This window comes from Entelurus aequoreus, linkage group LG20, assembly GCF_033978785.1.
Source record: "Entelurus aequoreus isolate RoL-2023_Sb linkage group LG20, RoL_Eaeq_v1.1, whole genome shotgun sequence".
Taxonomy (NCBI): Eukaryota; Metazoa; Chordata; class Actinopteri; order Syngnathiformes; family Syngnathidae; genus Entelurus; species Entelurus aequoreus.
Genome location: NC_084750.1, coordinates 34,921,818 through 34,939,917, shown reverse-complemented (window position 1 = coordinate 34,939,917; position 18,100 = coordinate 34,921,818). Strand labels below are relative to the sequence as shown.

General features: G+C 37.7%; 1 protein-coding gene across 2 annotated transcripts in view; it reads right to left on the bottom strand.

Moving 5' to 3' along the window:
• Positions 1-18,100, bottom strand: part of cdcp1b (CUB domain containing protein 1b) — a 64,529-nt gene that overhangs the window by 12,181 nt on the left and 34,248 nt on the right. For both annotated transcript variants that reach the window (XM_062030017.1, XM_062030015.1), the window contains 7 exons: positions 17,003-17,218; positions 15,256-15,606; positions 14,946-15,161; positions 11,291-11,647; positions 6,596-6,955; positions 2,974-3,171; positions 2,524-2,880 (listed from right to left, as the gene is read on the bottom strand). In XM_062030017.1, the coding sequence (XP_061886001.1) occupies positions 2,524-2,880; positions 2,974-3,171; positions 6,596-6,955; positions 11,291-11,647; positions 14,946-15,161; positions 15,256-15,606; positions 17,003-17,218 (2,055 nt within the window). The remainder of the gene's footprint in view (positions 1-2,523; positions 2,881-2,973; positions 3,172-6,595; positions 6,956-11,290; positions 11,648-14,945; positions 15,162-15,255; positions 15,607-17,002; positions 17,219-18,100) is intronic.

Here is an 18,100-nt window from a genome sequence, read left to right as displayed (position 1 = left end):
AATCATTGATTATAGTGTTAGCATGTCATACTTGCCAACCCTCCCGTTTTTAGCGGGAGAGCGCCTCTCCCGACAACCTCCCGGCAGAGATTTTCTCCCGACAAACTCCCGGTATTCAGCCGGAGCTGGAGGCCACGCCCCCTCCAGCTCAATGCGGACCTGAGACTGAGTGGGGACAGCCTGTTCTCACGCAATATAAACAGCTAGCCTAACGAATTCAAACGAATGGAAACAAGAATTTCAGTTCATCCAGGACAGTTCAAAGGGGAAGGTGTATGTTGCCTGTAAATATGTAGAACAGACTTCTCCATTGAACACGGTGGCCGAAATGATATACTCATTCATGAACGGAGAAGTTAAACAGGACAATACTGCCATCTAATGGTTAGCCACCGGAACACTGAAATTCAAGTATTTATTTTATGTAAATACAATATATATATATATATATATATATATATATATATATATATATATATATATATATATATAATTCACTGAAAGTCAAGTATTTCATACATACATACATACACATATATATATATATATATATATATATATATATATATATATATATATATATATATATATATATATATATATATATATATATATATAGCTAGAATTCACTGAAAGTCAAGTATTTCATACATACATACATACATACATATATATATATATATATATATATATATATATATATATATATATATATATATATATATATATATATATGAAATACTCGAGTTGGTGAATTCTAGCTGTAAATAACCACGCCCCCAACCACACACCCCACCCCCGACCAAGCCCCCCCACCCCCTACCCCCCACCTCCCGATATTGGAGGTCTCAAGGTTGGCAAGTATGTAGCATGTTAGCATTCTAACATGTGAAGCATGTTAGCATATTTGGTTAGCATTTATATTAGGGGATGTCACTGTGAATTCAAATCCTTTTGAGACACTCAATAAGGGCTCTAAAAAAAAAAGGATTGATTATCATTCTTCTAAAATGGCGTATCAAAATCAATGATTTTTAGGTTTAAACATACAAAATTAGCTAAATTGCTATTATAAAATGTTAACAGGCTAGCCATATAGCCTCAAGTAAAAACATATATAAAACTCTTAGGTGTGTATTTGCTAAATGAGGTAAAAATGATGTTACCGGTATATTATATGTTAGCATACTAGCTTTTGGTTTTAGCTCATTTTGTGGTTCCCAACATTCCCGAGCATTTTTGTTGGTAAAAGAGTGAGAGATTATCATCACACTTCAACATCTCTGTCATGTAAATGCTGTCAAATTGGATGATGTTCTTAACTGACTTACCCTGGATAAATGAAGCTTGAATAAATATGTAAACTAGAAAGTAAATGTCTATATGCTACATTACCCAGAAGGCTTAGCCAGAAGTAGGTCTGAGCTACATGGTAGGACAACAATTGTGTTGTTTGAGCAATGAAGTGTTAATATATTGTTACATGTTGGTGTTCCTGTTACCTTTGTAGAAAAGGTTACAAACTTTATTTCAGTTGATGTGCGCGTTTGAGCGCAGCTCCAAGACAAATTATACTAGCAAAAATGAAGCAGCTTGGTCAAAATGTGCAGGAAAGTATAAAGCAGAGCTGGGCAAATATTTTGACTCGGGAACCACATTGAAATAAAAAAATGTGTCTGGGGGGGCCAAGGTGTATGTGTGTATAAATTATATGTACACATTTAGCTCTAAAAATCTGCTGTACAGTATGCGTGTTTGGGTCCCTTTTTTCCCAGGAACACTAATACCAAAAGTCACAATGTCCGACAGAGTTCTAAAAACGTTATGACAGACCCCCTCAAAAAAACTGATTGGAATTTTACAGTTTTTTACTGAACGGGATACCCAAAATGTGCATTAAAATAAATAAAGTGGGATTTACAAAAATAGCTATTAACAATAAAACACTGAATATTAACAACATATGAACGTCGCTCCTATTTTACTTCTCAGACCAAGCAAAACACAACAAAAATGTAAAAAACATCAAAATATGAATGCAAAGTATAATAAACACCTACAATATGATATATTATCACATAAAAATCTGTTTCTGACACAAGCGTTTTGGGCTGGCTGCTCTGAAAACAAACCTCTGCCCACTCTGGTTTGTACCTCATCTGAGCTGCTGTGCCGTAGATTACCGTAATAACTCATATAACACCCAAAAGCGCAGATTTCGACCATTGAAATACTTTCTATAGTTCAAGACTTACGGTCATTTAAAAACAGCACTGCACATCATAATGGCGGGGACAGTTTTGATGTTAAAGGTCTAAAAAAACTATGTACAACGTCCGGCGGGCCGGATTGAAAATTTTAACGGCCCTTTTTGCCCAAGTCTGGTATAAAGCATAATTTGCGTGGATTGGTTGAATTTGCTTGAATTGGCGCAATCGTAACAGTACCAATTCCTGGAGGGACTCAGTAAAATAACTCTTCACGTGAACATTTTGCATAGTTTCATATAAAACATCACTTTACCTGGGATCTCTTCAGTGAAAGTGACATTGAGAAAAGGCCCTGTCGTCTTGCTGAAGTCTCGGGTCGTTGCCGTGACGGAGATGTTGGCGTGGACTTGAACTTTCTGGATGATCCCATTGTAGCAGAAATCTCCCACAGAGAAGCCCTGGCTCTCTTCCACATGCAGCGAGACAGGGCTGTTACACTCCTGGCCAGGCAGGGACTGTTGAAGACCCCCTGATGGCGACACCAGATCAACGGTGCTGTCCTGAGGGATGTTTAGGTGCCAGGTGAAGCTGTGGAGGGGCATCCGAAGACAGGAATCCAATGTGGGCACGGTGAGGAGTGTCTCAGAACAGGAAGCCACATTTTGACAACCTGTTGTTATCAATGCATATAACGTGAAAATGTGAAAAATGTACTCCTATGCAAAATGTACAATGATAGTCCATATTAACAAGAGCATCTCACCAATAAATTGACTTGCTGTCAATTGCACGTGTTCATTGGGACAGTCAAGAAAGGAGAGTTCGGCCTGAGCGCCTGCAGCCACGTTTATCTTCTTTACAACTTCAGTGTTCACGCTCATCTCGCAAAAAGGATCGGAACCCACCTTCTCGATCTGCAAGGCCACTTCCGGTTGCTTGCTCAGGTCCACCGTGCAGAGAACTGAGAAAGTTAAGGAAATAAAGCACAAGAAGAGTATTTTCATTATAATGTACGTCTTTTGAAAATATACATATATAAGCCTATAATAAATGCTGTAATGTTCACATTATCCCAAAAGGTAAGGATTTTTTTTAGCATTTTCCACTGTCAAATTTGATGCAGGTCCAGATAAAAAGGATGCAACCATTATTGTTAGGGTGTTTAAACATTTGTTAACATTATAAGACGTGGCTTAGTGTATGTCCTGAATGAACTGGTTATTCATGCACACATCTTAATACGCATTTAAAAGGTTCACAATTTAGTTTTAATCCAGTTTAACATTGTAGTTATGGACAAAAAATATATCGTCCAGAAAAGAATAGATAAAAATTTGGCCTGCAACAATGAATCGATTACAAATGTTTTCATTAATCATTTAATGAGTGAAACTAATACACATTTATAAAATCGTATGAAGTGCGCGTAACTTTAAATACGTTTATATGTTTCCCACACGGCCACTGCAATAGAGCGCACATGAGAGCGGTGTCGTGTGGGTCCGTGACCTGTGTGGTGGCGGACAGTGGACATTTTTTAGATTTTTACTAATGCATTTACGTTAAAATTGTGATTTCATTGTTGATGTTTATGAATTTGATTTAAAAAAATAAAAATAATGAAAGTTATAGCAAGCAGAAAAAAACGTCAAAATAAATACGAAGTGTGTATTACCTGATTAATCAGATAAACTAATCGAAAGATTACCGAAATAATCCATTGCTGCAGCAATAGTACAAAAATATATACATACTTTACATTGACAAGTCACTAATTAAAGAAGTAAAAGCACCAAATCAGCCACAACATTATGATTACTTGCTCATTCTAATGAGATGCAAAAGCTTGATTTCTGCATGTAATACTCTGTTTTAATAGACACTGTAAGACAGGGGTGTCAAAAGTGCGGCCCGGGGGCCATTTGCGGCCCGCAGCTAATTGTTTACCGGCCCGCCACACATTCTGGAAATGCTATTGCAAAAATTAAAAAAACATTTAAAAAAGTGGAATGAGGTGAAATCTAATTAGAAAAAGTTGCAATGTTGACACAAAGCTACCACGCAGGCTTTTTTTTTCTTTTGTCTATCTTTCTTTTTTCTTTTTTTGCCATTGCTCCAAAAAAAATTAATGAATGAATTATTGACCTATTCAAAGCTTCAATTATTTCAAATATTTCACTTTAAAATGTTTTATGTGGGAAATATTGCATATATTGTGTGGTTGCCATACAAAAACATCAACATTTTATTTGACAAAAGAGCATAAAACAAACAAAATAATAGTTAAAACGTAAAATCGACAGATATATCTGAAGTTGAGCTCGTAACTTAAGTGTTGAAAGTAAAAAAAACAACTAATAAAAATGTATCACTTTCTGAGTGGGGCACCTTTTGGATCCCAAATATATTTAATGGGATATTATTTATCTTTTCACTGTGATTACTCAAAAATAATAATGAATTAAAATCAATGGTGTCCTGCATTATTGATATTTTTAAGGCTCTAATTACTTCACATCAAACATTGCTTTCTGAATGTTTTGGGCAGTGGGGGAAATACTGCATATTTCAGTTTTATTATAAAAAACTAAGTTGTCTTTGACAGAAAAGGCATAAAACCTTTTTGTTTTTTTAAACTTTATATCAACCTGAAGTTGATATACTGTACAGATTTACTGTAAGCGTTATATAAATAAAAAAAATAATAATTTGACTTTTTAACATTTTAATGACTTAGACCCTTTATGGTCCCCCGGTTGCCCTAAAGGTAAAAAACAAACAAAATCCATATATTTTGTTATGGTTTGAAAATGAAAAATATCAAAATGGCCCCCGCATGCTTTAATTTTTCCGTGTGCGGCCCTCAGTGGAAAAAGTTTGGACACCCCTGCTGTAAGATATGTACTTTAGTATGTTTATGATTCAAAGTGTAGAACATATGTAGTTCATCAAAAGTGGTCATAATTGCAGATATTTAGGACAAATGAGTCACAAAGGAGAGACAAAAATTTTTGATGTTACAATTTCTAAGTAATAATGATAGAGGATTGGATTTATATAGCACTTCCTGTTGTAGAAATGTCCAGGGCAGACCTAGCCTAAATTGGGGCCCGAAGCAGGATTTCTTTTTTTTACACATTATTTTATTCAGAAAATATTTTAAATAAAAACATTTAAAATACAATTCTTTATTTTAAAAATTATACTTTTGAAGAATAACTTTATTATAATTAGATGCATTTTTTGTACTAAAACGAATTCATGGGGAAAAAATGTTCAGTAATTACTGATATTTATTATTTAGTGGAAAACAGTTTAACGTCATTAGAACATACATTACATATGCTACTTCAACAAGGATTTGATCCCAGTACCTTCACCTTTTATGACGAGCACTAATGTTGTGCGCTACAGTTGACAGTCCTTTTCAATTGGGAATTTTGTCAGGGGTGTCAAAGTCAAAAATGAATATATGATATTTGTCCCAGGGACCCCATCAAGTCATAAAAATAGGGTGCCAGAGGACATTTTTGGGGTCCCACATTTTTGTAACCGTTTTGAAAACAAATGATAAATGTATGCATTATCCTGTTATATCTCACATTCTATATTGTGTTTCGGAAAAAGGTTGTCATAAATGTTACTTAATTCATTAAAAAATATTATACAAAACAAAACAAAGTTTTACGCATATGTAAATTTATTCAGTTATAAACAATCATTCACTTTCTTCTTTCTTTCATGGATCTAAACTTTACCGCTGCCGGTATTTTTTTGTATATTTTTATTGTAATATTTTCAGAATGTGTTTGTTCTATTTTTGGCCAAAGTAAGACAAAGAAAACAATCTGAAGTTGTTAGTCCGGCCCGCGTGTGCACAAATTTTCCTCTATGCGGCCCCTGAACTAAAATTTGTCTGACACCCCTGTTCTAAGTGATGGAGCAGGAAGTGGCCAGGAATACGTTTGTGGTAAAAGCGCTATGTCATTTTTTACATCGCCATTTTACATGCGCTACATCATGCAAAACAAGGCCCACCACAGATTGCGGGGCCCTATGCACAACGCATTTTGCGTTTGGGGAGGGGCGGCCTCGGATAAGTCACATCAATCACTCTGTCCTAAAAGAGCACAGCCTGTAGGTTCAATGTGCACAATATCTTAAATGCTCAAACAACAATGTTTTATGCAAGTTTTCATTAAGGTGTGCCATTTCTTCAAGGGAAAGACGTTAATGTGTCCTGTATTCATGTTAGCATTAAAGATGGTTAGGGTTAGCTGCTTCTCCAGGAAATGAGCAGTATGGTAGAGGTAGAACTAGAACATATCCCTCTAATAGCTCAGTAGATTAAAAGGAATGAATAAAGGAACTAAATACTAATGTACCTGGATGACCACTTCTCATGACAGACACGCTGTATTTCAACGAGAGCCCCTGCAGTGTAGTGTTGGTTTCGCAGTTCTTCAGCACCATGTTGAAGTTGCCTTGCTGGTCTTTCGGCTGCTTATCAGTCAGACCCACTTTGGTCAGCTTCTTTTTGTCTTTTCTGTATTCCACTTCCACGTCCTTGCTGAGGCACTCTGGGGCCGTGTGCTGGTGAAAATGAACCGTGTAGTTGTGCATGTCCGGCACGTTGAAGTCCCACTGCATCTGTTGCTTGTCAGGGAAATCATTGGGGTAGTTGGCAGATATGAAGGCCGTATCAGAGACACCCCGCGGTAGGTTGACTTTCACTGTGGCTATCACTGAAAAAGAAAGAGCGGAGAATATTGTGGCGTCAGAGAAAAAGTATTTTCTGTAGTTCGAACGCTTAACAGAGACAAAAATCAGATGTTTGATCAAGTGCTGAGATATTAAAATGAATTTGATAAAGATCATGTTCTAAATAATAAATATTAAACTATATTGGAAGCTGGTAATTTGGATTGACTGGAATTGTGTATATTAGTTTGTTTTGTAAATTGAGCTACACCCTTACATAAACAGTCAACTTTTTATAGTAGGTTTTTTGTCATGTAAAAAAAAATCCCACAAAAATACAATTGTATAATTTTTATCAATTATTTTGTATTTTTAAGAGTATTTATTCCCCTACCATAAAGCACACAAATAATGCCTACCCCTTACAAAAAGTACTACTAATCTTAAATTGTTATGGGATGAGTGGATCTCTTTCAAACCTCTCAACAACATTGGGCAAGACCAAAGAGCTGTCAAGGGATCTCAAAGACACAATCGTAGACCTGCTCAAGACTGGAATAGGCCACATGAACCACAGTAATAACAACTTTTAAGAGAATATTTGAAGCAGAGTGGAATATACATGGAGTCTCATTCTTTATTCACTTTGTTCTGTTCAAGGACAAAACACCATGAATATACCCAATGTTTTTATTTTTGCAAATACACAAACATATCTTTTTGGGTTTTGATGGTGAGAGGTGTCAGGAATGAGACAAAGCAAGAGTGCACGTGTATGGGTGTGTATAAACACACGCGCTTAGGTTTACTTTAGGTTTCGATGGACAAAAGCCCAAAAAACTGCGCCAGGGAGGGGCAGCAAGATGGATACAAGCATGTGTGTAGAAGGACCATCTAGAGCAGACCTGGGCAAATTAAAGCCCGGGGGCCACATGCGGCCCGTTAAGCTTTTCAATCTGGCCCGCCGGACATTCCCAAATAATTTTTTTAGATCTTTAAGATGGAAACTGTGGCTGCCATTATGATGTGCAGTGATGTTTTCAAATGACTGTAAGTCTTGAACTATACAAAGAATTTCAAAGGTTGGAATCTGCACTTTTGCGTGATATACTTGTTACTATGGTAATCGAAGTCACAGCAGCTCAGACGAGGCACCAAGCAGTGTGGGTGGGGAGTGTTTCCACAGAGTGTTTCCAGAGCGGCCAGCCTGAAACGCGGGTGTCAGGGACAGACGCCGAAGGAGATTTTTACAACAAAGTTCTAAAGCTTAGTGATTTATCAGATGTATCAGATTGTAGGTGTTTTCTTTTTTTTACCCTTCACTTTCATATTTTGCTCTTTGTTGTATTTTTTTTGTGTTTCGCTTGATTGTAAGATATGTCGATTGAGAGGGGGTGTGACATTCATACGTTGTCAATATTCAGTGTTTTATCGTTCATAGTTAATATGGTATATCTCACATTCTTTATTTTCATGTACATTCTGGGTGTCTCATTCAGTAAAAAAATTTCCATTCCATTTTTAGAATTGAATCAGACATTATTGTGAAGTTTTGTATTAGTGCTCCTAAAAATCAGATATACCGGCCCCCAGAAACATTTTTTTCTCTAAATTTGGCCTCCCCGAGTCAAAATAATTGCCCAGGCCTGATCTAGAGAGACGCGCCAGACCTTGTAAGGCAACGCCTTCTCTCCAGTGCTGGTATAGCTACTGTTTGTACTTACTCCATTTGTAGAATAACTTGTTAATCTTCAATTCTTGTCTTCTTGCCTTATTCAGACAAGCCTTTAGAACGCAATAACCTGGGAGGACTTTCCTTTACAAGCTTGTTGAGAAGGAGACCACTATTGACACAATCATTTAGAAATGGAAGAAATACAAGATAATGGTCAATCCCCCTTGATCTACAGCTCAATACAAAGATCTAACCTTGTGGGGTCAGAAAGATTGTAAAATTGCTGGATAATAATCAGGAGAGCTGGGACCACAGTCATCAAGAAAAATCATTAATAACACACTTTGCTTAGATTGGAATGCTGCAATCCCTGCGTAGTCCCCTCGCTGGAAAACATATCCAGGCCTGTTTGTGGAAATGAACACATAAATGACTCAAAGACGATTTGATATTGTCAAATAAAACCAAAATTAAGGTATTTGGCATCAAGTCCAACATTTTTAATTTGAGCCCAACAGCAGCATCCCTACTGTCAAACACGGGGGTGGAAAACTTCTGCTTTGGGATTGTTTCTTTGACCAAAATCCCTCCTGAGGCGTTTGCAACCCTAGTGACCAATTACACTGGGAGCAGCTTCAGACCAGCGCAGGAAGCCGAGACGTGGGTGGAGGAGCAAGCCTCAGCGGGAGGAGGATGTCGGCTGGAAAGCTGTGAAAGCTGGACTGCTGCTAACTGTTTGAGTTCCAGTGATTGGAAAACAAAAGTTATGTCAATCTCTAGCTATAAGATACTGCCAGCAAGTTAGACCCGCTGTTTTGGGGCAGATCTTCAGGTGTTCACTGTGGCATTTTCTACATCATCCTAACGGCGGGGGAGGCTCAAATTATACTCGCAACTTAAAGCATAACAAAAAACAGAGAGATTGCTTGTACAGTGGGACCTCGATTTCAAACCCCTCGTTTACAATTTACAAACCACAGACCAAATAAAATATGCTTTGGTGTACAAACCTTGTCTCAGTGTACAAACGTTCCACCCACCCATTGTGTGCCTAGCAGCACGTCCATTGTGGACTGGCTGATCAATCTCCGGTGCTCATTCAGTCAGCACAGCAGTGTTGTCGTTCGCTACTGTGCTCTTTAAATGTTTTTTTTTACTTTTTAAAGTATTTTTGTTGTTCTGCTAGCTCAATATAAGTCAAAACAAAGTAACTGATGTGTAGTTTGAAACATTCAGGAAGATGTCTATGAATGTTCTCATTCATTCAGGTCATTCAATCGATCACAACTGGACTGTTTGGTTTGTCCTAAGAGACTAGATCTGACCAATTTAAGTCTATGAGCACGAACTGATGAAGCCTACTCGGATGAGCGGCGAAACACCTTCTAAGACAAACCAAACAGTCCAGTTGCGATTGATTGAATGCCTTGAGATAACGTTCAGAAAGTAACCCCAGCGTTATCTACACTGCCTCCTCCCCCACTTCCTCCTCCCTTCTGCTGCAAGAAAATTAACCGACAAGGTAAAGTTAATTGATTTTTCTTATTACTAACCTTTGCAGCGACATGGCTTTTAAAATGAAGGAGTTTTGTGATTTCAAACTGTGAGTGCACCACTGGGTTAGTGACAGTGTGTGCCTGTGTCGGTAGAGCAGCTGCATTTCATGAGGACAGTTCCGCTGTTGTTGTTTTGACTTTGTTATCAAATAGAAAGTTGATCCATCACCCCCTTGTTATGTTTGTTTGATATACAGTAACGCATAGTGGTTTATATTGTGTTGAAAGTGTACAAACCTTTACTAAAATACAGACTTTCGTCAAGGCTGTAACCCAGGGGTCCCCAAACTTTTTGACTCGGGGGCCGCATTGGGTTAAAAAAATTTGGCTGGGGTGTCCAGGCTGTATATATATATATATATATATATATATATATATATATATATATATATATATATATATATATATATATATATATATATATATATATACATTGTCTTTATAATCAGTTTTGTCATTTAACATCAATTAACATTGATGTTCATCAACATTTAACATTGTCACGTTATCGATGGGAAAATTCATTTTTAGGCAATATGATTTGCCTGAGCGGCTAGGAGACACCAAGAGTAACAAGTGGTAGAAAATGGATTAGAAAGGAATGATTTTTAAAATAAATAAATAAATAAAATAAAATTAAAAAAAATAAAACTTTTTTTTTTAACTTGGGACTTCCTGTGGGCCGGATTTTGGATGCTGGGGGGCCGGATCCGGCCTGCAGGCCGTAGTTTGGGGACCCCTGCTATAACCCTTTATCAATGTTTATATTGTTTCTTATGGCGAAATTTGCTTCAATATACATACTTTCCTATTCACGAACCCTTTTCAAGAACCAGTTAAGTTTGTAAATCGTCGGTTCCACTGTATCCCGAAAAACTTGCTAGTTAAGGTACTTGTAAGGTGAAGTACTACTGTACTAGTCTAGTCATTCGAAATTTCCCGAAATTCCACAGAAAATAAAAAGGCATTGGTTCAAACAAAAAAGAAAAGAAAGTGTATGTTTTTAACTTAGTACCGGTTTCGGCACCATTTTAAAAGCACTGACTTGGTGCTAGCATCTGTTAAATGTAAACAATCCTTGGTTTTTTGCGAATGAGAAAAGTGTCAATCAAAAACATGTATCACATGGATGAGCAGTATCCACTTACTGCTGGTCTCGGGCCCAATGCTGAGTTTGAAGTCAAGAGGGTCCATCTTCTTGTCCCCTGGTACCCGGAGTTGCATGCGGCCCTTGTAGAGCACTCCGATGCTAGTCACAGCACCCCCCTTGCAGAAGGTTCCGATCTTGGCAGGCCCAGTGCGCAGATAGCTAACAAGTGTGTATGTGTGCTCATCTGGACAGGTGTCTTCATTGGCAATCTGCTGCATTCCCGGCTCAGGGAAGTCCAGCTGAAAGGTCCGAGTGGAGTCGACTTTCAGATCCCAGGTGAAGGTCCGGTTGAAGTCTGGGAAGAGCGTGGACTCAGCCTGGACACTAGTATCAGAGCAGGGAGTAGCTGTGCAGTCTGGAATCACAAAAAAATACAAGCTTTTGTGAATTTGTTGCAGATTTTTTGAGTCAATGAATTTGAACTATTTCATTGTAGGCAAGGAAAATGGGCAATATTTAAATATATTTTTTAACCTACTTGACTACAGTGACAACAAAGCTTTTGTACATGCACAAATCTTTCTTCCATTGGATAACAATCTAAAGAGATATTTAAATGGACCCATTTTGTTAGTGGCTGTGGTAGAAATCAGATTAATATTGCTATGGTTTTATTTTGAAGCTCACTTTGCACTGAACAGGAAGCCACTGTGTGCAGGTTTTTATGCTGTAAAACGTATACTGCTGTTGTCGTTTAAGGCTGCTAAGAGGACGTTGAAAATACTACAACACATTTTGAAACAAACGGCCCCTTTTTTTTATTGAAATGACCATTAAATCTTACAATGTATGTCGAAATAAGTCGTTGATTATGTATGTTAAAATTTACTTACATGGGCACTATTTAGTAATAAGACAAACACAGTGTACGGTGGCGGTCAGGGGCAAACGCACGGAAACGTCAAAAATACACACAAATATGGAGTCAGAACAGTGATAAAATCCTAGAGTGGACTCATTTTGTGTGTGCGTGGAATAATTTAGCACATATTATGCCTTATTTTACACTCGCGCAACCTCTCTGTGTGTGCGTGCGGCGCCTTTTTGCCTGCACAATGACTTTCTCTACACACGCGACATTCAATTGTTTTGGCACATAGGATACACAGCCTAGCAACCCCTCTCTCTCTCAACCCCAATCCACCTCTTCTTTGTCAGATTGTTAAGAGTTTAGTCTTGTGTCATCTGGACTATTGTTCTACAGTCTGGGCGTCTGCTGCAAATGGTGAGATCAGTAAGCTCCAAATTGTCCAGAATAGGGCAGCAAGGCTGGTTCTGGGTTGTTTACTAAGAACCAATGTTAGCCAGGAAAGAGAAGCATGCATTTGGTTAACAGTGCAGAACAGGTTGTCAGCTAATACTCTAATATTGTTCAAATCAGCAACCGGTAGTAAAACTCCTGCTTTTCTCATGGCCCAAATAGTTCACAGTAGCACTATACATAATCATAATACCAGGGCATCTAGTGAGGGGCATTTTGTACTCCCTCGTCCCAGGAAGAATGCTTTGCGGAAATCTTTTATTTATAGATCTGTATCGCTCTGGAATAACCTGCCTCGAATTCTCAACGGCATTGAAAGTAAACAGGTTTTTAAAAGGAAAGTAATATTTTATCTGAGTCTTTAAATTAGTTTGCTTGTTGATGATTTTGTTTGGTTTTGTATTGTGTAGTTATATTTATATGGTAATTATTATTCTGTGACTGTAAATTGTTTGCTTGTTTTCTTATTGATGCTTTTATTTTTTTCTGTATTGTGTAGTTATAATTATATGCTTTTACTTGTAATTGTATTGAGTTTGTGGACCCCAGGAAGACTAGTGGGTTGTTGTGGCAACCAGCTAATAAGGATCCTTAATAAAAAATCAAATCTCCTTTCTGATTGGGCACAAGTTTGAGCCAATCTGAAGCAGAGTAACGGGGGCATCATGGCGGGAGGATCTGTGTGAAAATTGAGGATATACAGCCTCCACTCAGCGGAAAATTAGATAAGTTGAGGTGCCTGACCAGGAAACAGTGGGCATTTACCAATCAGAAAGGAGAGGAGTTCCTGGGCTGTGTATTCAATGACCACTTTTAAGTATCAAAACGGTGGAACGTTACACACGTTGAAAAAAGAAAAAGAAGCATTTTATTTTACACGCAAAAATTTTAGCGCTGTTCTTTTGTCCAAAATACACAAGAATCGCTAAAACACATGCCATACTGGGAAAACAACAAAAAGTGCGATGAAACCGAAAGATAGCATGCTTTTTTCTGTATTTATTACACTTTTTTCAACAAAACTATAGAACTACCAATTTAATGAGCTAATGTTAGCGTTCAAATTCACACAGTACCAGGGTACATTTTATTTTGCAAAAAGTACTTGACTTTAGGAGTTCAATTATGACAAATAGACCAACTAAAGGATTGGGAAGTTTTTGCAGCTCATTCGCCGATTCCGTTGTGTTGTCCACGTATTGCATGCGTTTTGGGGTTTATGTAAGTTTTGGACATTCCTGTGCACCATCTCCACACTTGCGTGTTGTGTTTTGTGAAGTTACATGTGTTTTGGGCGTCATTACGTGTTTTCCCCTGTCCGCTGTTGCCACGATGGACACGGTTAACACGGCCCCGAGCAGCAAAAATCAGCATAGGCCCTATGGTAATTCCTTTGTTTATTATTATTTCTAACACTCCCATCGCATTTTTGAGGCCCTTAACATGCATGAAAACTCACCAAATTTCGCAAGTGCATCCAGTCCGGCAAAAAATGTGAAGAGTCTGTAAACGAGTGCAGTCTACAATAACACCAGAAAAAGGTAATTTTTTTGCTTATCCTTCTTAATGTAGAAAAAGTCACAAAAAATATTGGAGGTCTGTAGAAACTTGAAAAACTCAAGTGTGCAATAACTAGCAACAATTTAAAAAATTGAGCAAAACGATTAAACAAATATATGTTATTACCAATTAATAACAGATTGATTTTAAATGTATGTAAAACCTTTTTTTTTAGCCTTTTTTAAGAAAATATGATACCTAGAAAATTATGCAAATTATATGACCACTCCACCTAGTCACCCCCCCACAGGTATCTCAGCAATCTAAGGGAAACCCTGGATTTAAATTGTACGAGTGTATTTTGTAATTATTAAATACAGTGGTACCTTTACTCGCAAGTGCCTCACGTTACAATTGTTTTGGAGATAGGAGCAGTTTCTGGGCCAATTTTTAACTTTAAATTGGAAGCAAAAATGTTGGTTATAAGCCAGCCACAGATACCTCCCTATCGATAGTTGGTGTAGTGAATTCCACAGTGAACCCTGTAAGACCCGCGCATGACATGACAGCATTAGCTAGTACTAGATAACCAGACAATACTTTGTTTATCCAACCATGGCTCTCAAGAAAGTGAGTATGAAGAATAGTGTTGAAAAAAAGTAGCGGATTATATCCATTAAATTAAAGAAATCATTGGAAAACATGACCAAGGTGTGTAGGAAACCAGCTTAACTAAGCAGTATGAGCATAACGCTTTACAATCTGCACCTTACTAAAGTAAGTGAAGTGGATGCAGGCTGTAAAGAAATGAAAAAAGCATGGCAAATTTGAGAGTAAATCTACTCTTCAATGCAGTACAACAAATTAATGTCAGGTGTTAATATTTACGTACCGATTTCTCTGTTGATCTCCACAGTGAAGACATCTTCAGGGCTAGGACAAGTGAACTCGACTGAGGTATTTCGGTGTTCGCTCAGGGTTATTTTTTTTGGATCACATTTCTGCGACGGGGGTTTGTCCACACACACACTGCAGTCATGTTCGACAGTGTCTCTGCTGATAATAATGTTGGTTTCTGGGTCAGGAAACACGGACAGCAGTTTGCCAACTGAGGATGAAGAAATACCAGATTTTAGATACAAAATTCCTGATCAATGATGTGTCAAAATCATGTTAAGAAAATTGGCATGCAAGACATTTGCCTCTGGGCGCTGCTTTGGCTGTAAATATTGTCCTGTCCAATTCTTGTCCTTGGGGCACCTCCACAGTCACGGTCGTCAATCCAAGAAGATCCAGACGGGACAACGGTCCACCACTGCAGTAGCTGTTGGCCTTGAGCTGGCCATCGCTTCTTGTTGTGCTCACAGAATACTGGGGGCCATCTTGACATTTATCTTGCACTGACAACTGCTTCAGGCCGCCGCTAGAGGGTTCCAAGGTTAAGACAGTTCTCTCTGGGACGTTAATGTCCCATTTGAGGGTTCTTTTGAAATCCTTCATGAGATTGGGATCAAGTTCTCCCGTAGCAGGTGTGCAAGAATTCTCCGTACACTCTAAGAAAGGAAATGCAAATCATGATATTATAAAAATTCTATAATAATAAAAAAATTGTAAAAATTATAGAGAAAGTGATGGATTTTTTTGTAATCTTGCCACTGATATATATTTTTTAAACTGTCAAATATGACTGCTGTAAAAATAGTAATTTTTAAACAACTAGCAGTGAACAAAGACTGTAGTTACTGTACAGGGTGTCACTAAAGTCTAGGCAAAAATGCATATATTGCATTGTACAAATAATCTTATATATCATGTTTTTTGATTTTATAAAATATAAATAATATTATTATATTAATATTTAAATGCGTAATCTTTTTTATTCATATTATACATATTATTATCCTTTATAAAATGTATTGAATTTAAACCATTTAATTTAAGTTAATTAATTAAGTTAATTAATTAAGTTAATTATTAATTAAATTAAACATTTTTGTATAATGTTTGTACATTTGATGCTTAGCCTAAAGGGACCTATGATGATTTTAATATACATTTAAAACATTTCCTTGTGGTCTAAATAATATGTATTGGATATGCTTGGGTGTAAATTTTGCGTAAGTTTTGCTCCACAGTCACTTTTTGAGCCTGTCTGCAAGATTCTCAATTCTGTACTGAAGGCGTTCCTAGATTGCAAATGAAACCACGCTCCACCCTCTCCAAAAGTATCATAATGTATCATTCAAAACACTGTGTAAATATATATCTTGAAGTTGTCACTGCTATTTATTTTTCAGACACTGTTAAAAAACACAACTAAAAAAACATATGGATTCACCCGGCCACAACATTAGGTACACATGCACGCTCACCAATCAATCCAGACTGCATGAAAAAGCTGCTTTTTGCAACATTTGTCACTTGATCTCGCACATCAGTGTTATTATGCGGATGTCAAGATTAGATGAAAATAATACTTTTACTAATACTCCTCACTGTTTTTGTGTTTTCTCATAGCCAGAGGGGGACGTCCTCACCCTCTGGCTGTGAGTCTCACAGAGACTTCACAATGTTGCCAGACTGCAAAATCCCACAAACAGAGGCATTAAAAACTGTGTGCAAGCTCATGCCAAAATGAACAAACCTTATGATTTGACGCTTTGGCATTGTTTAACTCGAGTATCCAACATTGTAACAACATTTAGAAGTCAGGTAAGACAAAATTCATCATAGGTCACTTAATGACACCCTGTACTGTATATTAATAAGTTGATAATGTAGGGTTCAAACAATGCATTTGTATTTATGAAGGTTGTGCGTTATTCTAATGGATTTTTATTTATTTGAATATTTTCTTCATGAACTAAGTATGTACTGTGTAAGCATTTAACAAGCTGTTACTAAAAAACTGATGATATTATCAACTTGGACTTGTCCAAATATGCTCACCTATTGTCTTCTTCACCTCCACACTGTAGGACTCTTGAGGTTTGAGGCAACTAAACTCCAGCGAGAGACTCTGAACGTCGGTCAAGGTTTTTCCCGACTGGCTGCAGGTGCGAGCCGCGTCAACGCCGTAGCATAGCTCACATTCTGGTTCTTGCGAGACCCTGCTGATCACCAGCGTGGTGCTGGAATCAATGGTTACCATCACCGTTCGACCCTCTATAGAAGAGACAGTAAGCAGACATTTACTGGATTTAAACTTTATGCCACAATATTAGCTACACCTGCAAAATTTAGTAAGATACAACACAAGAAAAAAATCTATTTTTAGAAAGATAATACTAAAAGTTAGCACTGTTAAAGCAAAATGACCATGACAGTGTATGATAGGGCTGGGCAATATGGCAAAATTTTTTTATCACGATTAATGTTTTCATATTATCCGATCTCGATTATTATCACAATTTCTTTTTTTAATTATTAAAGGCCTACTGAAACCCACTACTACCGACCACGCAGTCTGATAGTTTATATATCAATGATGAAATCTTAAGATTGCAACACATGCCAATACGGCCGGGTTAACTTATAAAGTGCAATTTTAAATTTCCCGCTAAACTTCCGGTTGAAAACGTCTATGTATGACGACGTATGCGTGTGACGTCAATCGTTGAAACGGAAGTATTCGGACACATTGTATCCAATACAAAAAGCTCGGTTTTCATCGCAAAATTCCACAGTATTCTGGACATCTGTGTTGGTGAATCTTTTGCAATTTGTTTAATGAACAATGAAGACTGCAAAGAAGAAAGCTTTAGGTGGGATCGGTGTATTAGCGGCTGGCTGTAGCAACACAACCAGGAGGACTTTGACTTGGATAGCAGACGCGCTATCCGACGCTAGCCGCCGACCGCATCGATGATCGGGTGAAGTCCTTCGTCGCTCCGTCGATCGCTGGAACGCAGGTGAGCACGGGTGTTGATGAGCAGATGAGGGCTGGCTGGCGTAGGTGGATAGTTTATGTTTTTAGCATAGCTCTGTGAGGTCCCGTTGCTAAGTTAGCTTCAATGGCGTCGTTAGCAACAGCATTGTTAAGCTTCG